This window comes from Zingiber officinale, chromosome 6B (assembly GCF_018446385.1).
Source record: "Zingiber officinale cultivar Zhangliang chromosome 6B, Zo_v1.1, whole genome shotgun sequence".
Taxonomy (NCBI): domain Eukaryota; kingdom Viridiplantae; phylum Streptophyta; class Magnoliopsida; order Zingiberales; family Zingiberaceae; genus Zingiber; species Zingiber officinale.
Window position 1 is genome coordinate 105,548,632 of NC_055996.1, and position 26,209 is coordinate 105,574,840.

The 26,209-nt window shown below is 36.3% G+C and overlaps 1 protein-coding gene across 1 annotated transcript; it reads left to right on the top strand.

Moving 5' to 3' along the window:
* The first annotated feature begins 17,389 nt into the window (after positions 1-17,389).
* LOC121988697 (protein TIFY 6b-like) lies at positions 17,390-21,576 on the top strand. The gene is made up of 7 exons (XM_042542262.1): positions 17,390-17,565; positions 19,594-19,787; positions 19,887-20,176; positions 20,271-20,370; positions 20,466-20,817; positions 20,982-21,039; positions 21,201-21,576. Exons 1-7 carry the CDS (start codon positions 17,493-17,495, stop codon positions 21,370-21,372), a joined length of 1,239 nt encoding a protein of 412 aa, XP_042398196.1. The 5' UTR covers positions 17,390-17,492; the 3' UTR covers positions 21,373-21,576.
* The last annotated feature ends 4,633 nt before the right edge of the window (positions 21,577-26,209 follow it).

Below are 26,209 nucleotides of genomic sequence, written 5' to 3' on the forward strand. Positions count from 1 at the left end.
ACTTTATTAGAATACATATATTCTAATTCTGTATTCATTGCATTTTGCAAAGATGTTGCATCTTTATCTTGGAGTGCTTCGTCATATGTTTGGGGATCAGGTTCATGTTTACTTGGGATCAAGTCCGAAGACTCTCCTAAAAACATGAATCTCTCAGGTTGCCTCACAACCCTCCCACTACGACGAGACACTGTCTGTTGTTGTGTATCAATTGTGATACGTGTTACAGTTTATTGTGATATTTCATCTTGTATAGTTGGTACTAGATTAGACATATCCTTTATTATTTTCTTAAGAACAAATTTACTTATGGGCTTATGGTTCATAGTATAGTCCTTTTCTAAAATCGGGCATTAGTGCCAACAATGACCTTCCGATTTTAAGGACTATAAACCTCTTTTCGTTTTTGTAGGATAACTCACAAACAAGTGAACTTATGTTCAACTTATCAGTGTCTCTCATGTGCTAGACTACCCAAATCCGAATATGCATCTGACTAAGCTTACGCTCATTCTGCAATTCTATGGGAGTAGAGAGTTCTGACTTAGAAGGTACTATGTTCACTTCCATTTCCAGTGTATATCCTTAAAATGAATTTGGTAATTTACTTAATAACTCATCATCTATCTAATTATTCCATAATGTTGGAGTGTATACTAAAACCCTAGCTTTTGTAAAAACATTTATAAGAATCACATTGGTCAAGTGTCTACATTTATATATACCAAATATAGATGTTCAATTAATTTATATTGTAGATAACATAGTGTGGTGTCACACACAGAAGATTGTGTTATCGGTTCTTTATAAATTATAAACAGTAGCTCACGACTAAGATGGAAAGGAACAAACCATTGGAATAGTCGTAGTGTAATTAGGCATTAGTTTATCTTGACTAATAAATTACACTAGTACACTTTAAGTGTATTGAGTAGGACCATTTAAGATAAGTTCTTTTTATACTGATTTAATAAAAGAACTAGATCTTAGTTATTATGGAAGTGTGTGCTCTTAATCCTAATATAATAACAAGCACATATATTTAATATTTATTTCTTTGACTTATCAAAGGGTGAGATTTAGTTCGATAAATCAAAATGCCCGATAAGTTGGGAAATGATGTTACTTATAGTGTGACTTGTTGATTATAGAAGGAAACTGTGCCCTAGTAATCTAGGTTGATAATGTCCCCAAGAGGAGCTCATAAAGATTGTCATGTTAAACCCTACAGGTGGACTTTGTCCGACATGACGATAAGGTTGAGTGATACTACTCTTGGACTAAGATATTAATTAAATGAGTTGTCAGTAACTCACTTAATTAGTGGACATTCGATATCTTAAACACAGGGAGACTAACACACTCATAATAAGAAGGAGCCCAAAAATTTAATTTAGGATTGGTGCGATAGTTCAATAATAATTCTTTAGTGGTATAAATTATTATTGATGAAGTTAAGTTGTGTGTTCAGGGCGAACACGGGAAGCTTAATTTCATCGAGAGACCAAAACCAATTCCTACTCTCGGTCCCTATCGTAGCCTCTTGTATATAGAGACTTATACCCACCACATACTCACCTTCTTACCCATCCTAATGGGGTCGGCCAAGCTAGCTTGGAACCCAAGCTAGGGCCGGCCAAGACCAAGTGGATGAGCCAAGTTGGTGGCCGGCCAAAGCTTGGGTCCCAAGCTTAGGTGGCCGGCCACTAGAAAATTAAAAGGAATTTTTATTAAAATTATTTCTTATGTGGATATCATGGTTTTAAAAGAGAGTTTAAAATTTAAATCTTTCCTTTTATAGCTTTCTACAAAAGATTAAGAAAAGATTTGAAATCTTTCCTTATTTGTAGATTGAAAGGAGTTTTTAATTTTTTTAGAAAACTTTCCTTTTTAACCATATTCATGTTTTAAAAGAAAGTTTAAAAATTAAATATTCTCTTTTATTAGTTTCTACAAAAGATTAAGAAAAGATTTGATATCTTTCCTTATTTGTAGATTGAAAAGAGATTTTAATTTTTAAAGATAACTTTCCTTTTTGGAAATTATCCACATGTTTAAAAGAAAGATTTTAATTTATAAAATTTCCTTTTTACTAACCAATCATGAAGGGATTAAAATTATTGAAATTTTTATAAATTTCTGAAAATAAATTAGAAAGTTTTAATTCTTGTTTTAATTAAAACTTTCCTTGTTTTGGGGAGAAAGTGGTTGGCCATTGAAATTGAGAAAAGAAATTTGATTTTAATTAATTAAATTTTTTATTTTCATGGCAAAAGAATTAAGGAAGTTATTATTTAAATTTCCTTATTTGCCAAGACCAAGGATTATAAAAGAGGGGGTAGAGGTGCCTTCATGGCTAACGATTCTATTCTTTTCTTCCTCTCTTTTCTTCCTTGGTGTGGCCAGCCCTAGGGTCTCCTCTTCTCTTTCTTTTCTCTTCCGTTTTTTGTGACCAGCGACATCAACTTAAGGGAAGTCCATGGTGGCCGGTTCTAGCTAAGAGAAGAAGGAGAGAAAGAAGGCTTCGTTTCTAGCATCCCTTGGAGCTTGGTGGTGGTGGCCGGACCTTTACTTCTCATGGAGAATTAATGGTGGCCGAATCTAGCTTGGAGAAGAAGGAGCTTGGTGGTTCTCGTCTCGGAAGATCGTTGCCCACACAACGTCCGAGATAAGAAGAGGAATACGGTAGAAGATCAAGAGGTCATTAAAGTTTACAAAGAAATGTATAATTAGTAATTAATTTCCGTATCATACTAGTTGTATTTCTTTTGTATGAATTCCAAACACAAAAGGCATTAGATCTAGTTTTTCGAATTATTTTTTCGAGTTTATGTTTTCTTCTTTTTCGAATATGTGATTCGATTGTTCTTTTTTGTTAACCTAGAGTTATTTAAGGAAATTAAATATTAGCTTTCCTTAAAAGGCTTTGTCTAGGCGGTGGTGGTTGCTCCCATATCCAAGAAGGTCATGTGCCTCGTCATGCAGTCCTGGAAGCCAATTTTGGAAATTAATATTTAATGAAATTAATAACATAGGTGGATTTGAATCAATAGTGTTAAGTTCCGCTTGCGATTCAAATCTAAACCATTAAGAACAGATAAGTTAAATTTGGAATCAATGATGTTAAGTTCCGTCTGCGATTCCTAATTTAACTTCTAAAGAACCCAATAGGTTATTTAAGGAAAGGTTCGACACTTGTACAAAAATTTTTGTACAGTGGAACCGGTACATTTTCCTAGGACTAACCAACACATAAGAGCCTTATACCTTCTTTCTACTACACCATTCTGTTGGGGTGTACCAGGTGTAATTAGTTGGGATTAAGTCTCGACTTCTGATAAGTGACTCCTAAACTCTCCTAAGAGGTGCTCGCAACTATGATCTAACCGTAGTGTCTTGATACTTTTACCTTGACGTTACTCCACATCAGCCTAGTACTCTTTGAACTAATCAAAGCACTTAAACTTGCGGTACGTCAAGTAAATGTATTCTTATCTCGAATGGTCGTCTATAAAAGAGATGAAATATTCGAAACAACCTCTTGCCTGGATAGTCAAAAGTCTACACTAATCAGAATGAACCACTTCCAACATATCTTTGGCTCCATACCCCTTAGACTTAAAAGCTTCTTGGTTATTTTTCCTTCCAAATAAGACTCGCAGGTTGGAAAGATTTCCACTACCAATGAACCCAAGAGTTCATTGGTTATTATCCTTTGAATCCTACTCAAGTTAATATAACCTAGCCTTAAACTGCCAAAGATGTGATTGGTTCATTTTCGAAGGTTGCTTTCTCTTATTAGAAGATGTGTTATTAATTTCCATTTATTGCATCGTGGGAGTTATTGGATTTATAAATTGCCAACCAACGTACCAGAACAGATATCTTTTCTATTTTCTCGATAACAACTTTATTATCAAAATAGACACAATATCCATTCTTTAATAGTTTAGAAACTGAAATCAGGTTCTTTCTAAACTTAGTACGTAAAGACAATTTCTGAAAATCTATATTTTATTCCTATTAGAGGATAAACATCTCCCACTGCAACAGCTGCTACTTTTACAGCAGTGCCCATGTGGACAGTGATTTATAGTTGTCGGGTTTCCTGGAACCCCTGCAATGAATTGCAGACATAATCAGTGGTTCATGTATCTACACACCAGATACCGGTAGATAACACCACTAAATATGTATCAACTAAAATACACCTATATTGTTCTTAGTTCTAAGAGAACAGTCTACCTTAATGTCCAAGTCCTATTTTCAATCATTATAATTGAGACTACTAAATCTTTTCTATAGTATAACAACTAGGGGATTGACAAATATTTTAAATCCTACAAATCACAAAAATATTTGGTCAAGACCAACTCCTTAAAATCCCCATGAATTTTGTATGACACGATAGTGTGGACGTATACAAAATCAAAGAGGAGATTTTATCCATTAATTTTATTATCTCGTCAACTTTACTTTATGACGAATAAAATTAATAGTTGATCTGTCTTTGATCAAATATTTGGTCAAAACTTTTGAATTTAAAATAACATTGATTCCTCAAACAATATTATTTAAATTCACCAACACCTCAAACACCGTGAATTTTACATGCCACGATAGTGTGGACGTATACAAAATTGAACATTTGTAAGAGGAGGGTTTTACCCATTAATTATCTTGTCAATAAATCTTTATGACAAATAAAATTATCTCAAACACCGTGAATTTTGTATGCCACGATAGTGTGGACGTATACAAAATCAAACATTTGTAAGAGGGGTTTTTGAAATGTCCCTTATGATATCTAAAATACCAATTTAAATTGTTATATTTTTTAACATTGGTTTTAGATGAGTATGCATAGTTTTTTAAGGTATCATTTTCTTCTTTTAATTTTTCATTTTCTAACTTAATTCTATCGAATTCTTCTATTGGGCAAAATTTAGCTAATATTATTTTTAAATTCTTAATTTCTTTTTCTAACTTGCAGCAATCTTTTGTTAACAGTTTAACGAACTTAAACAATTTATCAGGAGGAAGAGATCGTACCTGACTTACCTTGTCGATCTCGTTGTCCGTGTCTCCCCCTGAACCGCTACTTTCTTCCGACGTAGCGCCCCTTTCATCGATGCTCTCAATGCTCATTTCGGAAGAGCTTGAATCGCAGTCGTCGTCTTGATGACTCGCCATTAGTGAAAGGCCGGAGAACGCCTAGACTTCCGATTCGGAAGACGTATTGTCCCACGTCACCTTTAGGGTCTTGCGCTTTTGGACAAGTTTCTTACCTTTATCCTTGTCCTTGTTCTTTAGCTTGGGGCAGTTGTCCTTGACGTGCCCTTCTTCGTCGCAGTGGTAGCAACGGATGGTCCTTTTCTTTTTCCCCTGTGGATGGTTAGATTTCCTAGATTTACAAATATTCTTAAACCTTCTTACTATCATTACCATTTCCTCGTCGTCGAGAGAAGACTCCGACTCAGGTTCGTCTCTCGATGCTTTGAGGGCGACGTTGTTCTTGGGCTCCTTCATACCTACACATCTTGATTCGTGCACTTCAAATGTAGAAAAGAATTCTTCTAATGAAATTTTTTCTAAGTCTTTTGAAATGTAAAAGGCATCTACTAGTGACGTCCATTTTGAATTTCTCGGAAAAGAATTTAACGCGTACCTGAGTGAATTTCGGTTACTTACCTTTTCTCCGATATTCGAAAGTCCGGTGATGATTTCTTTAATTCTAGAGTGCATATGTGCAACTGTCTTGTCTTCCCCAAGTCGCAGGCTGGTGAGCTGATTGCGAAGTATATCTCATCTAGCGAGCTTGGCTTCGGGCATCTCTTCGTGTAGCTCGAGGAACTTCTCCCAAAGTTCCTTCGCGGAGTTGTAGTTGCCGATTCGGTTGACTTCTTGTGATGGAAGAACGCTTAGCAGATGACATTCTACTTTTCCATTCGCCACGTAGTCGGTCTGCTCCTTTTTCGTCCATTGGTATTTTTCTTTGCCCTCTGGAGCTACAAAACCAAATTCCATTATTAGAATTAACTCAAAATCTGTTGTAAAAAATACCTGCATTCGCTTTTTCCAGGTAGCGAAATCCCCTTCGAATTTCAGTGGGTAGATACTTGGTCCGACCATTGTCTTTGCTTCGATTGGCGGTTAGTCCTCCTGAAGCACCTTCGCTCTGATACCACTTGTTGGATCGCGGCGACCGGCTAGAAGGGGGGTTGGGGGTTGAATAGCCTGCAAAAACAAAAAACACAACCCTTCTCGACTTCTTAAACTAACACTTGCATATAAAGAGTAAGTAAATAAAATAGAAAGGACGAGGCTACAATGTACTTGGTTACAACCGGGGAGGTTGTTAATCCAAGGTAGATGAAAAGCGTATTAATAAATCTCCTCTAGGCGGAGAAGCCTCTTACAGCGTTGACGTACAAAAAAACAGAAGCTTAACTCTAAAAAGAAGCACACAAGTGTCTGAAATGAATTGCTTAGAATTGTTGAAAAGCTTCTGGACCAAAGCTGTATTTATAGCCTTGGTCGGGGTGCCCCGAAGGAGTTCCAGGCGCCCTGGGGGAGATAAAATTTTATCCCCTAACGTTCAGATCGCGATTGATGTGTTCTGGTTAAAAAGTCAACTCCGGGCGCTTGGAAGGGTTCCGGGCGCCTCGGAGAGGTTCCGGGCGCCCCGGACAGTTCCGGGCACCCCGGAGGGAAAAGTCAACCCCGTTGACTTTTCCCTGCCCGGGTCTTCTGCTCCGGCTCCGTTTGCCTCAGAACGAGTCTTCCGCTCGCTTGGGTGATCTCTGCTATCCGGAATAGGGCTCACCCGAACCCAACTTCCGGTCTTCTCAAGTAGGCTTCCGCTCCGGCTTCTCGTCCCTCAGAATCGCCGCGTGCTTCCTTCTCGTCCACCAGCGTACTCATCCGCAGTCTTCGTCCCTCGGTCACACCTCGTGCCGATCTTCTCGCTAGCTGTGTCTCTTGCTCCTCGAGCAATCTTCCACTCCGGCTTCTCGTCCCTCGGAACCACCACACGCTTCCTTCTCATCCGCCGGTGTACTCTTCCGCAGCGCCTCGTCCCTCGGACGCACCACGTGCTGTCCTTCTTGCTAGCTGCGTCTTCCGCTTGACTACCTGCGCTCATAAACTCTTGCACACTTAGACACAAGGTTAAAAACACACAGGACCTAACTTAACTTGTTGATCACACCAAGACAACCTTGGGGTTCCAACACTTACCTCTAGGTTCTTCGAGATATAGTATCCATCGATTATAGAAGTCCATTCTAGAGTCCTGGGGAAAGCGTTGAGTGCATAGCGTACCAAATTTCAGTTGATTACTGTTTCGCTGAGGTTGACCAGTCCGGTAATCAGCTTCTTGATCTTTGCGTGTAGTTCGGCTACCTTCTCACCTTTTTCCAGACGGATGTTCGTTAGCTTGTTCCAAAGAATGTCCCGTCATGCGAGTTTCGCTTCGGATGTTCCTTTATAGAGTTCCAGGAACTTCTCCAAAAGGTCTTTTGCTGATGTGTAGCTTCCAATGTGATTTACTTCTTGAGGTAGTGATACACTTAAAAGGTGATATTCCACTCTACTGTTGGCTACAAAATCGCTTTGCTCCTTCGTCCAGAGATACTCTTCTTTTTCGTCCAGAGATACTCTTCTTTCTCTACGCCTTGTTGATCTTTTGGAACTATAAAACCTTGCTTAATTATTAAAATAATTTCAAAGTCAGTTTTAAGGAATACCTCCATTTGGAGTTTCCAGCGAATTCCCTCTCAAATTTTGGCAGGATGAAGCTTGGTCTAGCCATCGATTTCTTTGCTTCGGTCGGCGGTTAGTGCTTCTAAAGCATTTTGGCTCTGATACCAATTGATAGTCCTTTAGCGGTCGACTAGAGGGGGTGAATAGCCCTGAAAAATAAACGAATACCCTTTCTTGAACTTCGAACTAAGTTAGGCAAAATACTTGTAAAACAACAGAAAAGAAATGAATAAAATAAAGATAGAGGCAAGAAAGAATTACTTGGTTTGCAATAAGAGAATTACTAATTCAAGACAAATAAAGGTCACTAAAGTCTCCTTCTTCCAAAGGTAAAGTAGCCTCTTACAACATTGAAAGAGTAAAAAGTAAAGAACAAAACTAGAAGTGTAAGCACAGAAGTTATTACAAGTGTTGTCCTAACTATAGAAATCAGGACTACATTTATAGGCCTGATCCGGGCGTTTAGAAGGATTCCGAGCGTCTGGGTGTGGATAAAATTTTATCCGCGTCGCAATGGATCATGATAGAAAATATCTGGATAAAATTTTTAGTCCAAATCACCTTCGTACAGGGCATCTTGGCGAAGCGCCTCGGCTGAACCAGACCGGTTTGGGCACTCGAACCACAGCCAACTTCAAGTTGACTTTTTTTTGGGTCTTCCGCTCGGCTCCGCTAGCTTGGGTGCTTTCGGCCATCCAGAATAGGGCTCATCCGAACCCATTTTCCGGCCTTCTCGAGTAGTCTTCCACTTCGATTTCTCATCCCTCAGAAACACCACGCACCTCCTTCTCATCTACCAGCGTACTATTCCATAGTGCCTCATACCTTGGACACATCAATCTCGTCGATTCTCTCCCGTGCCGTCCTTCTCGCTAGCTGCGCCTTTCGCTTGACTTTTCATGCTCTTAAGTTTCTGCACACTTAGACACAATACATCAAAATAACAACAGGACCTAACTTGACTTGGTTAATCACATCAAAACTATCACAGGGTACTTACAAACATAACCAAAAACATGCACCCAACTTAAACTTGATCACTTCATAAGTATGAACATAAGCATAAACATGTGAGTTCAGATCCTCTATCCCAACGATCATGTGTCCCCGTGTCCCCGTCTCCTCGGATGGGGCTAGGGGATAGTGGCTAGCGCACGAGGTATTGTCACCATGAGGTCTGGGGTTCGAATCTTGGCAAAGCCGAGGTAAATACTGTTGGTGCGGTTAGCACTAACGATTTAACCCAGGTTTTGATGAATGACAAATAGGTTAAGTTAATTTTGTTGTTGTCTGACACTTTGATCGAGTGTGCAGGAGAAGTCCAGACAGGTCGACGGGCTGACCGGATGTCTGGCACGAAGTCCAAGCGGGTCGACGGGCTGACCGGATGCTTGGCGAGAAGTCCAGCTAGGTCGACGGGCTGACCGGATAGCTGGCGAGAAGTCCAAGCGGGTCGACGGGCTGACCGGACGCTTGGCGAGAAGTCCAGACGGGTCGACGGGCTGACCGGACGTCTGGCAGGTAAGTGAGGGGAGTGACTGTGAGGACGCGTTCCCAGGAAGGGGACATTAGGCGTCGATCCGGCTTAGATCCATTTCGGATGTCTAAGTCGAGATCGTGACTAGATTCCGGTCTCGGAAAGACGGAATCTAAGTCATACTCTTTTTTATCCATCTGTTGAACTTTAACTGTGCTAACAAACTGTTTTACAGGATACATATTTGCCTGGACTAACTTTGTTTTGCAGAAAAAGGGAGTCTGAAAAAGGTGGTCCAGGCGCCCAAACTAGGCTTGCCCCAAGCGGGCATGGGGTGCCCAGGCGGTCTAGGCGCCCAGATTCAGTCCAGGGATCCAGACTCAAAATATAAAAGAACCCCCAGGCAGGAGCTTCAAAATCAATTTTTACTGAGAACTCTTCTACTGCTGGTCTTGCTGCTCGACGTTCAAGTGCGACGTCAACAACGCTCCGACAAAAGTGCTCCTCCGGTTTTTATTTAATTTTCTTTGTCGGTATTGCTTTATTGTCACTAGCATTTCCTGTACTTATTCTGTAATCATATTTCGACTTGTTAGTGATTGCCCAACGAAAGTGGTCAAGGACCACGGGCCTTCGAGTAGGAGTCGTCACAGGCTCCGAACGAAGTAAAAACATCTGTGTCTATTTTATTTTTCCGCTGCGTTTATACTCGTCTTTTTCGAATCGATATTCACCCCCCCTCTATCGAATCTAACGGTCCTACAAGTGGTATCAGAGCAGGTACCGCTCTGATTTGGTGCAACCACCAATCAGACAGGGGGTGAATTTTCTTTTGTTTTTTTTAATTAATTTTAAAACTGGTGTTTCGTTAACTTAATCAATTTATATTAGTGCAACACGAATCTAGATTCATTTTTCCTATTTTTCTCTTCCCGCACTACTAATCCAAGACCAAGTCTTGGGATATTTTTTTGGTTATTTACCTGTGCACAGAATGTCCCAACAAGAAGGATTCAGCACAGTACGACCTCCACTCTTCAACGGGGACGACTTTCCATACTGGAAGAAGCGCATGGAGGTCTATCTCAAAACTGACTTTGACCAGTGGATGAGCATTACGAGACCTTACAAAATTCCGGCAGACACCTCCGGGAATATACTGGATCCTGAAGAATGGACAGCTGACTTGAAGAAGAAGGCGTCAACAGAAAACAAAGCGATCAACACTCTACAGTGCGGACTAACAAGAGAAGAGCTAAACAGAGTCGGTCCACACACAAACGCTAAAGAACTGTGGGATAAACTGATCGAGCTGCACGAAGGAACAAGCGACGCTAAGGTAACAAAACGAGACCTGCTTTTAAATAAAATTTTTAATATAAAAATGCAGGAAGGAGAAACAGCGAATCAACTCGACGCGAGGATCAAGGACATCCTCAACGGGCTTCATGCGATAGGCCACCAGATGGAGAACAGAGACTTGATAAGGTACGCATTAAACGCCTTTCCACGTAATAGTTTGTGGGCATCAATAGTGGATGCCTACAAAATTTCTAAGAATCTTTCTAAATTAAAATTAGATGAGCTTTTCTGTGAATTAGAATTACACGAACAAACTAATGCTGGAGCCGAGAAAGGTATAGCTCTATTTGCAGGGTCCTCCAAAGAAAAGAAAAGCAAGCCTGAATTTGAAGAAGACTCCGACCAAGACTCCGAAGATGAAGAACACCTGGTGAACTTGGTAAGAAAAATGTTCACCGAGAGAAAGAGGAGCTTCAGCAAAAAGGACCTTCAAAAGATCAGCTCTCCCTCAGAACAAAAGAACGTGACTTGCTACGGCTGCAATAAAAAGGGACACTACAAGAACGAATGCCCAAAACTGAAGTTCGACAAATCAAAGCCAACCAAAAAGAAGGCACTCAAAGCAACGTGGGACGACTCCTCGGACGAATCGGAGGAAGAAGAGTAGAAACATCAGAGCCACCTCGCACTGATGGCCCGCGAAGCTGAAACAGAAAACGAATCGGAAGATGAAGACGAGTCTGAACCCGAAACAAGCCACGAGTCCGTACTCGTTTCCGAAGGTCCGAATGAGGTATACTTTAATTTAAACAAAAAATTTTTTAGAATTATTTCCTGTTTAAATAGTAAATTAACTAAATTAGAAAATGAAAACAAATCACTTCTTGAGGAAAATCAAAACCTCAAGGAACAAATCATAAATTCAAATCCAACTCAAGATCCAACACTTGAGGAAGAAAATTTATCACTAAAAAATGAGATCAACAATTTAAAGGAAATGTTAGAAAAGTTCACAACAAGATCAAAAAATTTAGACTTAATCCTAAATAATCAAAAGGCATGTTATAATAAAACCGGACTCGGATACAAGTCAAACTCAAATAAAACTTTTAAGTCGTTAATAACTCAATACAAATCAACTAATCAAGCTTGGGTCCCGAAAGCGTGTCTGACCACGCAAGTAGGAATTAATCAATATTATATACCTAAAGAAAAAATATATTATATAAAATCGAATAAACCAAACCAAAATCCAAAATACAAACCTAAAACAAATTCAAAATCTAAACACCTTAAAAATCAACAAAATTATCACCAAGTTAACCATAACTATAAAAAGAATCGACACAGTTTAGGTCAGTAGAACTTCGGGTCCAGGACTACGCTCTTTATAGGGTTGTAGTTCTTTGCATTTTACCACTGACTACTCGGGACATCGTTGTGATGCGCCCATTCCATTCATTCTTACTTTATGCCCTGATTCATAGGTTAGAAATTGACATCAGCCTACACATTTTCTCCACCATTATCTACTCGGCTGGATTCGTGACTGATAGACGAGTCGATATGCCATTCGATCACATTCTGACATCTTATATGTCCTCGTTGCGTATTGATGTCACTAGAGGAGACATTGCCCATATGACCGAGTTCGATGTTATAGCAGCTCGGAACTTCTCCCTAGCCGGTATCCAGATAAATAGAGATGACAGGACTATGTCTTGGCGGAGGGGGCACAGCACCAGCCTGATCCAGACGCACAGGTGGACGAGTTCATGCTCGCACTATTTCCGGAGGAAGCCGCACCGGCTCCACCACCTCCCCCAGCTCGAGCACCACGTCACGCTCCCCGCTCTCTATCCGACCGTATGACCGGACTAGAGAGAGCTATGGCGAGTCTCCAGCAGGAGAACTCTGATTTTCATCGAGACATTCGACGAGAGGTAGCCGAGTTACGAGCTGCCGGGGATACCCGACACACTGAGCTGATGACGCTTCTCCGATCCTTGGGATCAGGACCACCCCCTTCATCATCTCAGTAGATCTAGTTATGACTCACTTCTGTATCTACACTACTTGTAAAATATTTTGGATCTATCTAGTGATATTTCAAACTTACATTGATTATGTTCCAACTTGATAGACTAGGATCTTTCAAAAATACTTTCAAAAATGGTTTTATCAAATTATAAGTCAAATTTATTTGTTTTCAAAACTTGCCATTTTTAGATTTTCAAAAACAGTTTTGGCCTTAGACTAGTTTTGAATCCTTAGAAAGCATGTACCCATAGGACTAGTTTTTGAGCATCTCACCAACACCTTAGGCTTACCTTGCTTGTGTTTGACAAACATAGAAAGGGGTGAGATGCATAGGCCAACTGTCTGGACTTAAGATGCTTATTTCAGTGCATCAGCATAAGTCTGGACGTTAAATACAAATCAGACAGTAATCAGATTAAAGATCATCAGTCAAGTCATACACTGACCTTAATCTGACTAACCAAGTGAAAGCTACTATCTTCTGATAGTTAGTTAGTACCTAATTGGTTAGACAGCTGTTTAATTTTAAGATGTCAAGTTCAGGGGGAGAAATTAATAGCAAAACTTGAAAGTTTAATCCCATCTAATTTTTTAAACCTGAGTTTAAAAGTTGAATATAGCAAATTTAAACTTATTCAGTTTTTGTAACATATGCTTGAAAATTCAACTTTCCAAACTTAGCTTTTATCAAATTATCCTTAAAAATTTATGTCGGCAAAATTTTACTTCTTGAAAAATTATTCTTACTTGCTTAAATTTACCTTAGTTTTTTTTTCGAAATTGAAAATTTACCTTGTTGAAAAGTAAATGTTATTTAAACATGCAAAGTAAATTTGAAAAACTGATTTGAAAATCTTTACACACTTGAAAAGTGAAACTTGATTAACTTTATACTTTTCAAAAATTCAACTTGTCTCCCCCAAGGCATTTTGACTATTTTTTTTGTGTTAAAAACTAAACCAAACTTAAATATATTACAAAATCTGATTACTTTTTGCAGTAACTCAACACTATGATTATTTACCCTTGCTTATTTTTTTGATGAATGTCAAAGGGGGAGGGTTAGGTGGTTAAGTTAGCTAAACCAATTTAAAAATACAAACTAACTTTAAAAACCACATAAATGCATATTGTTTCTTGCATATGTTAACACTAACTTAACCAGGTTGTCATTCCATCAAAAAGGGGGAGATTGTTGGTGCGGTTAGCACTAACGATTTAACCCAGGTTTTGATGAATGACAAATAGGTTAAGTTAGTTTTGTTGTTGTCTGACACTTTGATCGAGTGTGCAGGAGAAGTCCAGACAGGTCGACGGGCTGACCGGATGTCTGGCACGAAGTCCAAGCGGGTCGACGGGCTGACCGGACGCTTGGCGAGAAGTCCAGCTAGGTCGACGGGCTGACCGGATAGCTGGCGAGAAGTCCAAGCGGGTCGACGGGCTGACCGGACGCTTGGCGAGAAGTCCAGACGGGTCGACGGGCTGACCGGACGTCTGGCAAGTAAGTGAGGTAAGTCACTGGAGGGGAGTGACTATGAGGACGCGTTCCCAGGAAGGGGACATTAGGCGTCGATCCGGCTTAGATCCATTTCGGATGTCTAAGTCGAGATCGTGACTAGATTCCGGTCTCGGAAAGACGAAATCTAAGTCATACTCTTTTTTATCCATCTGTTGAACTTTAACTGTGCTAACAAACTGTTTTACAGGATACATATTTGCCTCGGACTAACTTTGTTTTGCAGGAAAAGGAAGTTTTCTGAAACAAGGTGGTCCGGGCGCCCGGAGGGGATCCGGGCGCCCGGATCCCTTCCGGTCGCCACGACGGGAGGCATCAGGGTTTGTTCCGTGCGCCCGCGCCCGGAAGGGATCCAGGCGCCTGGAACAGCATATAAAAGAAGCCCCAGACAGGAGCTTCAGAACAATCAATTTTTACTGAGAACTCTTCTACTACTGGTCTTGCTGCTCGACGTTCAGTGCGACGCCAACAACGCTCCGACAAAAGTGCTCCTCCGGTTTTTATTTAATTTTCTTTGTCGGTATTGTTTTATTGTCACTAGCATTTCCTGTACTTATTCTGTAATCATATTTCGACTTGTTAGTGATTGCCCAACGAAAGTGGTCAAGGACCACGGGCCTTCGAGTAGGAGTCGTCACAGGCTCCGAACGAAGTAAAAACATCTGTGTCTATTTTATTTTTCCGCTGCGTTTATACTCGTCTTTTTCGAATCGATATTCACCCCCCCCCTCTATCGAATCTAACGGTCCTACAAATACCTCCCTTATGTGCTAGTCACTATTCCAAAGGCTAGTAGCCGCCCGTGATTTACCTCCTCCGTGTTGGCCCTGGGACGGGTTGGCGGGGGTGCTGGGGGAGAGCATATTCGCCTTTTGTCACCATGTGTCCCTGAGTCCCCTCGCCGATCGAACGACCCAGATCACATCTCAAGAATATAGTGCGCATCACGAGGATATCATACACATCTCGAGGATATCATGATCGTCCGATAGGCGAGGGGACATATGGACATATGATCATTGGGACAAAGGATCTGGACTCTAAACATGTACTCAGCACAAACCTGATCCCTAAATAAACATGGACATAAGCATAGATATGTACTTAAACATGATTATGTACCTAGACATATGACCACTACACAAGCATGAACATAAACATAAACATGATCACTACATAAGCATGACTAAGGCATCAAATATGGTTGGCTTCATATCATTTTAAATCCCTAAAAAAAAATCAGTGACTAATATAACATGCCAAGACATCAATACACGGTTGGCTTCATAACCACCTAACCCTAGTCCGAAACTAATTTGTATTTTAATGATATCAAAACATAATTGCTAACTTTTAATTGGAAACAAGTAAAAGATCCTAAGAATGATTGTATAGTAAAAACATGATTATTAACCCCTAAAAATAGCGAGGAAAATAATTCCTACATAATCCAAAATCTACAAATTTTACAAACCATTTTGAACATAAGAAATTTACTAACTTCTAAGTACAAAAAAAACAACATGATTATGATTGTAGAGTAAGAACATGTTTAGCAACCTCTAACAATAGTGAGGATAATAACTTCCATATAAACCGTATTCCATTAACTTACAAGAACTAACTAATGCATGTACAAGTAGAGAATGTGCATGATTACATGATGTGGTACAACTATCAAAACATGAAGATTTCAAGGCCTCCTAACACCATTAAAATCGAACTTCAAGAACATCTAAACATCCATGAATTTAAGGAACTAAATAAAACATAACAAAGTATAGAACATGGCTTAAACCTTTGCTACCAAAACCCCTCCCTCCTCCTCTCCTTTGTTTGGAGCTTGATGATTGACGGGAATTGGTGAGGGTGAAAGCTCTAGGGGCGGCGGTTTGGGAGTGTTAAGGGGATATTTAATTTTCTTTCTTCCCAAAACTCCCTATCCGAATATCATAGGGGGATTTATATACAAGGTTATACCAAATCTATCCCAAAGGAAATTTGAATGATTATATAACAAATTAAAATTTTATACACATTAATTTTCATATAAATTTTTTCTATGGAAAAATTTATCTATATCTCAAATTTATTACATACTATATATGCATAATAAATTTTTTATACATAATAAAAATTTACATAACATATAAATTTATACATCCTAAATTATATTTTACAAAAATTTGGATATATATATATATATATATATATATATAAAATAAATTTTATACATTTTTATACATATAAATTTTATATGTATTAAAATTTAAACCTGTCAATTTTTAATACATATAAATTTCTAAATCTTAAATAAATCCTTAAATTAGAGTTACCCTATATAGCAATTATATTAATTACTAGTTCTTCCTTTATCTATGAAACTAATTACAATCTTTTTTATTTAACAATTTAGATTAGAAATATTTTTTCTAAAAATTTATAATTATGGCTAATAAATCAACATTGTTTCAATTAAATATTTGACCTACTCTAGTTATGTATAGTGTTAAAATGGATTGGTTTTGGGCACTATAATATTTGTTTTGATTAAAATAATTAATAAAATATAGTTTTAAAAATTAATAGATCACAAAAAAATATATTTTTTAAAATATAATAATAAAGAGTGGAGTGATATAAAACTACTTATTTTTTAAATTACCATATGAATAGGAATTAAGTAATATTTTAAAAAATATATTTTGAAATGTAAATTAAAATTAAAAAGCATGTAGAATTTTGATGCAAAATTATTATATTGATATTTTGTACTAAAATTTTAAAATAAAATATTAAGTGCATTTTACAAGGTCATTCGAGCCTATGCATATTTTTTTAGTAACTAAATGATATGATTTTAATTAAAATTATTATATTTTATTTTTACATTAACATTTTAAATAATTAAATAAATCTGAAAATTTAATAACGTATAAATGAACTAAACTCTCATAAATAATGACACTAAACTTCAATAATTATTTTAATAATTAAGTTCATTTTAAACTTTGCTTTAGCTTATTAAATAAATTTGATCATTTTAAAACTTAACTCGATTTGAATTGTTTACCGTCTGTGCCGGGATGCCTGTGAGCTATGAAGCCGATTTATTCGGCTCAGATCAAGCCGATCCGGCTACCCACGCCGGCACGTCGCCGTCATCCCGCGTCGATACCGGCTTTGTCGATTCCTTTGTGGCAGCACGTGGGCTTCCACCGGCGCCACCCGGTAACCTCTTAATTTCCAGTTCGATAATATAAAGAAAAGAAAACAAATGAACCGTCACAGAGCTATCCAAGACTTCGGTGGCGTCGCGAAGAGGAGAGATTTAGATAAAGGGAGGGACGGAGGGTTGCATCGACTTGATTTATTTTTCAATCGGATCCGGCGATGGAGAGGGACTTCCTTGGAATCCTCGGGCGGGATTCAGGCGACGGCGCCGCCGCGGGCCGCTGCGAAGCAGGTGTGCTAATTTTATAATCGTTCTAAGCGTTTCTGTTGGATCCATGAGCCTAGGTCCTAGGGTTGGTTCTATTCTTCATATGTTTTTTTCTTCCTGTTTATTTTTGGAACTGGAGCTGTAGGTTTGCTGAGGATCTGATTTTTGCTAAACTGTTTGATGAAATGTAATAAGCTATTTTAATGTTCAGCTGATTGTCAGCTAACGATGTATTACGTCTATAGTGGATTAGCCTATTGTTTAATATAGAATTTCCAGGAAATTTTCCTATTGTAGTGATTTATAGGAGTAAGCTACGGATATATTAGGCTATTTTTATGGTGGATTAGCCTATTGTTCTCTAGTAAATTATGATTTTTTTTTCTTTTTTGGATCATAGTGATTTCGTAGTAATGTTTGCTGGATGATTTATTTTTATCGGTGTTGGCTGTCTCCATTTCCTTAAAGATTAGATTGCCTTATCTGCTGTAAAATCATCATATTATACTGTGAAATTAACAAAGAAGAAGAAGAATTAGATCTTATTTCTACTATTTTTTCTTTAGCACACTGAAAGATTAATAAAAATCATTGTATTACCTATTTAGAAGGGGAGCCTTGGCGCAACGGTAAAGTTATTGCTTTGTGACCTAAAGGTCACGGGTTCGAATCCTGGAAACAGACTCTTGCAAAAAGCAGGGTAAGGTTGCGTACAATGGATCCTTCCCCAAGACCCCGCATAATGGGAGCTTCATGCACTGGGCTGCCCTTTTATTGTATTACCTATTCAGGGTAATCTGACAAATTGTCTCTAATCATCAGTTGTAAAAGAAACCATAGGCCAATTCTCTATGCCATTGCCTCATGAATTGAAAGAAATTTAAAGGAAGAAAATAAATAAGATGTGAGAAACCCATTATGAAGAATAGGCCATGCTTAATTTTTATTTTAAAAAATGCCAACACCAAAGAATCATATATTTGTTTGCCAGTTTGACATTCAAATTATGCGGATTTATCAAATCAGACCCAACTATATTTTGGATTAAAAGCTACATTTTAACCACCACTGGAAAAATGCAAGTACAATTTGAATGATGATCCACGAGTTTTTTTGGGTTAAAAACTATATTTTTGAGTATTACCAACAAATATAATATTGGGGTATTTGGAACCTAATTGTATCAGAATGAAAAAATGCACAGAATATTCTGCAAGTGGATTCGCAAATCTGATTTTTTTTTTTTTTTGTTTTTATCTTGACAAAAAAAAAACACTTTTAGGTACCTTTCGACCTATTTTGGTTTATTTCAGGTATGTCAAACCACAATTTTATGTAAATTTGAGTCCTTTGAGGCTCAAGTCAATTACCAATTTGCAAATTAACTTGTCAGATGATAAAATGTAGATATAAAAAATCAAGGTTAATTTGAATCAAAATTGCGATGGGGAATGATTTGGTAAAAGAACAAAATATTCGAGGGTGTGGTTTGGTAATTATGACTAAAATTCCCAGTTATTGCAGCTACTGTCTAAAGCAGTGGTGATTAGAATTCCTTTAAAGCCAAGCAATGTTGAAAGCAACGTTAATCAGAAATAAGACTTGCATTTACAAGTGCAGCGGTAGAACATTATGTAGTATTCTTAATACTCCTCTTTAGTTAGCCTTGGCAACTGAATCTTCTTTATTTCCATTTGTATAGTGATCTATTATATACTTTTCATGACTATATACTTCTATACCTTTTTTTAAAAAATTATTATTAATAACACTGTCATAAATAACTCATTAAATTCATATTCTGACATGCAAGGAATTTTTATGATCTCTTGTTGCTCTAGTTTCTACATCTATAAATTTGCATGAGATTATATCTTTTACATGACAAGAAACATTGTTAAGAAAGAGAGCATTTGTCACAAATAACTGATATTTTGATTTTATGGTGGATTTATTTATTGTCATTTGGGTTGATGAGTCTTACAGGATTTCTGATCAGTAATTTTGGTTGTGCTGTATGATTGCCTTGAGTATTTTGGTTTTGAACCTCAGCTCTCCCATCAGTGAAGTGGCCTTTCTCAAATATGGTATCTACCACCCAGCAGTTCAGGTTCCCCAAGTGCCCACCAGAAGAGAAGCCTAGGAAACATGTCTTTAATAACCATTCATCTTCAAGATTTCATCATTTATCTTTGATGGATGCCATTGAGGTCAATCAGAAAACTCCCCATGTTTTAGCAGCTCAGGTATATTGTCTTTTACATGTTAGTTTTATATATCACGATTCATGAATTGTTCTAATAATACCTTACCAAAGTGACAAATTTGGTGTCATGCTTATGTAGAATTGTTTGGGTTTTGATAAACAAGGCTTCAGTCAATATCCCCTGTGTGCATATCAGCCTTCTAAAGCAGAATCCTTCTCTGCTTTGCACCACCAGTTGCACCACCGATTGAATGAACTCCCAACATTTCCTGTCTTCTTGGACCATGGCTTTCCTGACACTGACAGCAGCCCTTTCTCCAACATCCAATATGCACATAATAACCCTAATGTAAGAGTTGCCTATCCGAAGCAACAATTTCTTGGTGGTCAAATTGGCCCCAGTAACTTTTTAGGTCATCCTGGCAGCTTGTAAGACATGTTCAGGCTTTTGGTACAAGTTCTCTATTGTTCTTATCAACATTAGTTTTTCATATATTGGTGACATTGTGGTATATTTGATTAGTTTCATCAGGAATACTTCATGGCCCACTAAAATGACTGCTCAATTAACTATCTTTTATGCTGGTCATGTGAATGTGTATGATGATGTTTCATCAGACAAGGTTAGTATTTATGTTCAATGGTGTTTATGCCATTTGTGAGATATAAGAGATAGCATGTTTGTGAAGCTATGTCATCAAATGTTTTATTTTTTCAGGTACAAGAGATTATTTCTTTGGCAAGCCAGGGATCCAATATGAATTCTAATATTATGGATCAAACAGCCCATGCACCCATACCAACCACATCAATGGCTCCAACCAAAATGGCAGGATCTATTGATTCAAGGACAAATAAGAAGCATGCCATAATCCCTACGCCGAAGAAGCAGTGTATTTCATCATCAGTCACATCACATTCAGTGGCTAGCTCACTAGGTGGTTTTAGAATGAATAGCAATGCAGCAGATTCTAAAGCTGCTTTTCAACTAGCAGCAAACGAGCAAGGGGCTGCCACAATTTCATCTGCTGTTTTCTGCTTGCAAACTGCAGAAACTAACATTCCAAAAGGTGATTCCTCCAATATTCTGAGTTCATTTAATTATGAACGCTATCAGTAGAGACCATATTTTCTAGTTCATCTAATCACATCTCAGTTTAATCGTTTTCTTGCGTTGCAAAACTAACTATTAGCTCACAATTTTGATAATATGACACTGGTTGTCTATTTGCAGCCGTTCCTCAAGCTCGGAAGGCATCACTAACACGTTTCCTAGAAAAACGCAAGGAGAGGTTGGTTTTATTGTGTTAAACTCACTCCTTTATGCTTCAAGTACTCACTGGGTTATGATTGTTCTCTTGCTGTCTCACTTCTTTGCTACTGGGTTTCTCCATGACTTTGTAGAACTACATTTAAAAACTGCTAGTAGTTACAAATCTTCTACCTTTGTTAGGTTAACCAGTGTCATGCCCTACTCTTGCTCCAAGATAACCCCAGAGAGTGGCAATGTATCAAGCTTATCTTCATTAACTGATATCAATCTTTCTGGCAACGGGAAGGAGTCATCACTCACAGCAGATCAAAAGTCCAGTATTGAGAGTGAGGAGTCTCTCAGTACCAAGTAGCATCACTTTATGTGTACGAGAGGTGCCAACTTGGTTCCAAGGTGGTAATGATCTCAATTCTTGGGTTTAAAGTCTAATTCCATGGAAATGGGTTTTGCTTTCATATATACATTATCAAGTAAATAAATAAATAACATCGGTGTGTATGATTGTCTGGACAATGTGTATTTCAAAATTACTAGTAATGACAAGTACAATTATATATATAAATTTAATCAAAATTACTATAAAGTATCATTATATTAAAATACATTTTATAACTTTTTAAAAATTTTAAATTTAATTAAAATTACTCTTAAAATATTATTAGCCTAAATTTTAAATTCTCTCTCATTTGATTGACTAGTTCTAGGGTGATTAGTTCGGTTCTATAAAATATTTTTATCGACCTTAAAATAAATCAGAAAGTGTGTGCGTTGAGCAATCTAAGAGGCTACCATCCTTTGATTGCATGCTCCATTTAGAGAAAAATTTTTTGGAAATACATTATAGTTGGGGATCAAATCGTGGATGTTTGAGTGATAACTTAGATGTCCTATCGTGACATCATAGCTCTGGGGATATTTTTTTTTAAGCTAAAAAAAATAAGTTCTCTCAGAACGATGCAATAGTTAAGACATGAGGTGCTATCATATTAGGTCAAAAGGTTAAATTTTGACATATCTGAGTATGTCTTTCCCAATATCTTGGTCGTACTAATGGTTATTAGTCATCTTTGATTTACTTTCTCCTTGTTGATCTAGGGATGGATTGACGGGGGGCGTTGGGGGTGAGCGAATTACCTTTTACCATATTCGAGCTTAAAAAATAAATTTACTTTTGCCCCCGGGACTATGGTATCGCAGCAGGGAATCCAAGTTGTCATTTGGACACCTGCAGTTCGATCCTCCAACTATGGCGCATTTGTAAGAATTTTTCTTCAAAATGAAGCGTGCAACTAAAGAATGCTGATGCTAGACTTTTGGGCCACTCGGTGCGAGTATTTTTCAATTTATTCTGATGGTCGATGGAAAAATTTCTTAGGGTCAGACTGATCATCGAGGGCTAGCTGGGCTTATCATTTTTTTTATTTTCAAATTTAATAAATAAATAAATTGTCCCTGGGGCTATGGTACAATAGAAGGGCATCCGATTGTTATCTAAACATCCATGGTTCGATTCTTAATTATGGCGTATTTATAGGAATTTTTCCTTCAAATAAGACTCACGACGAAATGACGTTAGGTTTTTAGACCATTTATCGTGAATATTTTCTGATTTATTTTGATAATTGATAGAAAAATTTAATAAAATCGGATCGATCTTTCTAAATTTAACGTTATCTAACCTAATTATTTATTCATTTTTTCGAGCTTCGTAAATAAGCTTAGTAAAAGGAACACTTCGAACTATGAAAGGCATTCCTGTTAGCCTCCCTTTGCCCCTCCTGGCCTCTGATTTTTTGTTTTTTTAGAATACGGTGGTTTTGTGAAATAAGTATTGGACAAGGGGCATCGGGTCGAAGCAGAAATTGGCATGACTATCTGTATATCTCTATATAACCCCACTCCACCCTCACTAATTCCGCCACTTTCATTCTCTCTTCCCTAAGATTGCTCCCGTTCGTTCGGCTAGGTCTCTAAGACCATCTCAAATCGGTGGCTTTTTGTACCATTTTGGAGTGAAAGGGACACTAAATCTTTTTCCATGGAGACCCCTAAATTTGATGGTGTTGCATTGTTCATTTGCACTATTTAGGTGCAAGTACGATTTATTTTTAATAAAATATATTATAATATTAAATTTATATTTAAAAATATTCTTAAATATTATAAATTAATATTATTTAATTTAATTTAATTTATTATGTAAATTTTATATATTATAAATTTATATTAGTTATTAACTTAAATAAGTAATATTTAAAATATTTGTTATATTATTAAGATTATAAATATTTTAAAATTTATAATATTGGTAATTTCATAACAAAACATACAATTAAACATTTAAAATTTCAAATTACATTAATATAAAATAGATAACATATAATCCAACATACAATTTAAATATGCAACAAACAAATAAACACGCATTTAAATAACTATAATAACATTGCAATACTAAATAAAATGATGTTTAATATTTTGAAAAATCACTTTCTAATAAATCATCGAAATAATCATAAAATTTATTGGAGTCATTCAAAGAATCTTGAAATCCTTGTCCTTCTTCTTGAAACGAATTGAATTTAGATCATTCTCCTTGATGTGGAATTGATTTAGATTTTTGATTTTCAATCATCTTTTACATAATTCTGACTTGTTCACCGTCAATAAATTCACGCATTATCGGATCATCGGTGTTACCATAAAATTATTAATTTTAATAGTAATTATTATTGTAATAAAAATATTTAACGAATTAATATGTAGGTTGATAATAAATTATAAGTTGGAAAAATAAAATATTCTAGGAATATTCCTTTTAGGGTAGGAAATGGTGTGGAGTTGAAAAATTTTTAGTGCTGCAACGACACTAAATTAGCATTAAAAATACATCAAAATAGATTTTGTGGTTGGAGATGATCTAATCTCCTCTCCCACCTCCCCCTCTCCCCACCATCCACTAGGTTTTAGATTATGTCGTCATCTTCTCGCGTGGTCCTCGACCCGATCCGTGAACTTCTATTACCATAGCTTTGCTCCTAGCCCAATGATGGCCAAGATTATTGATAATTCTCATGGAAAGTCTCATCTAGACAAAAAAAAACACAGCACTATGGAGAAGGCTAGATATTAAAGTAATTGAAGCGGTGTAGAAATCGGTTAAATTGGCACACAAATCTACCCAATCTGCACCGATTTAGTTGATTTCTATGCCGCTTCAATTACTTTAATAGCTAGCATTCTCCGCCGCATAATATCTTTTTTTTTTCTTTAGAGGAGGCTTCCCATTGGATTGGTCGAGAATCTTGGCCATCTTCATACTAAGAGCGAAGCTCCGATAACGGAAGCTCACAGATCTACTGGAGCGGAGTCCGCCCGAGTCTAATGGAGATCTCCCAAGCTGTAGCAGAAACCTTTGCTGCCAATGCCACTGTTGCTAATCCTTCTAATGGTGAGTTAAACATTTTGATGATGAGTCTGTTACCTCGAGTCCGTTTCGGCCCATCAAGTACACCCGACTGCTGATTAAACCCTAGTCCTATGAAGCAGCTAGATCACAGTTTATTTTACCAATTATATTTCTTCCTTTTTAGTTTGATTTCTAATACAATTCGTTTTGCAATTTACATTTCTTTCTTTTCAGTTTGACCTTTATAGAGGTAAGTATTTAGTTATTTCAATTAATTTGATATTAATTTTTATAAAATTTTTATTACTTTTTAAACAAATTCAATTAATTCGGTGTTAACCAAAATAATTAATTTTTAATTTAATTAGATTAATTTGATTTTAATAAAACTTTAATTTGATTTGATTAACTAATATTAAAATATTTTTTAATTAATTTAATTAATTTAAATTTGAATAAATAAGAATTTAATGATAATTGCAACGAAATTTTTAGAAAAATTCTATTTCAAGTTAGTAACTTCTATTTAATTTATTTTTATTTTTTTCTTCAGCTTGGATCAAAAATGTAAGAGTTAAGCCGATTCAAAATTCAAAGGGCGTTTATGGCTAAGGATAAGGATGTAAGAGTTATAGTTATTTTAGAATATACCGATTGTGCCCAAAATGATGTCAATAAGGAATAGTCGAGTATTTATAGATATATTACTCAAAAGAATCGACACAATACGCTTGGTTGATTAGAATTGAGAAAATTTTGTCACTATTATCACAAGCATACGATTCATGAGAAAATCAAGAAATAATTTGAACAGAACACATATGTTCTTTTCAAGTCAAAGAAGAAAAAGAGCTTAACCTATACAAATCTATGCTATGCAGCATGGTTCATTGGTTGTTATTGTCTTTCAGTGTTTTTATAATAATGCTTATACATAATTTTTTTTTTAAATAACGATTCAAATTTTCTCCAAAATATGTATTTTTTAAACCAAAATTAAGTTGGTTTTTATAATAATACTTATACATAAGTTTTTTATTAAAAAAAATGACAATTCCAATTTTTCTCCAAAATATCCATTTCTTGAAACAAAATTAAGTACGATTTTATAATAATGCTTATACATATTTTTTTTAAATGACAATTATCTAAAATATCTATTTTTTTAACCAAAATTACGTAGGTTTTTATAATACAACTTATACAATAAATATCTATTTATGCATTTTTTATTATAGGTACTTTTCTATTTCGTTGGACTAACATAAATGAGACTAGTGTTAATTAATAAATAATTAGGGCCGTCTCAAGGTTTCATAAGGTTCTAGGTAAAAAAAATCTTTAATATATTTTTTAAAATAAAATTTTTCCTCATCTTTTACATTTAGATTTGGACTGACAAGGTTTAATTTTTTAAAAAAAAATAAAATATTAACTTTAAAATATATTTTTTATATAAAATTTAGTTTTCTAAATTGTTGAGATGTAAAATTATTAATTAAATTTTTTATATTCAAGTTTTGATAATAATTTTTTTTAATTGATAAAATTACTAGATTATTTAATCTTTCTTAAGACATTGTTGAACGTAAATTAGACTTTATTAATTTTAATTTTAAAAAACTTCTTTATGTTAAAGCGACACTATAGTTAATAATATTCTATAAGCTATCTATGCATTAGGAAAATAATTTTATTTTTTTATAAGGTTGAATACCGCAAGTGCAGTTTTTAATTTTGAATTTATTATTTCTTTTACATTTTTTAATTCTAAAAGTAA

Bases quoted from the DNA above. Each gene is read 5' to 3' on its own strand.
- LOC121988697 (XM_042542262.1), top strand. From the start codon at position 17,493: ATGGAGAGGGACTTCCTTGGAATCCTCGGGCGGGATTCAGGCGACGGC. The intron at 20,177-20,270 runs GTAAGACATGTT...ATATTTGATTAG, and splicing joins TTAGGTCATCCTGGCAGCTT to TTTCATCAGGAATACTTCAT. The intron at 20,818-20,981 runs GTGATTCCTCCA...GTCTATTTGCAG, and splicing joins AGAAACTAACATTCCAAAAG to CCGTTCCTCAAGCTCGGAAG.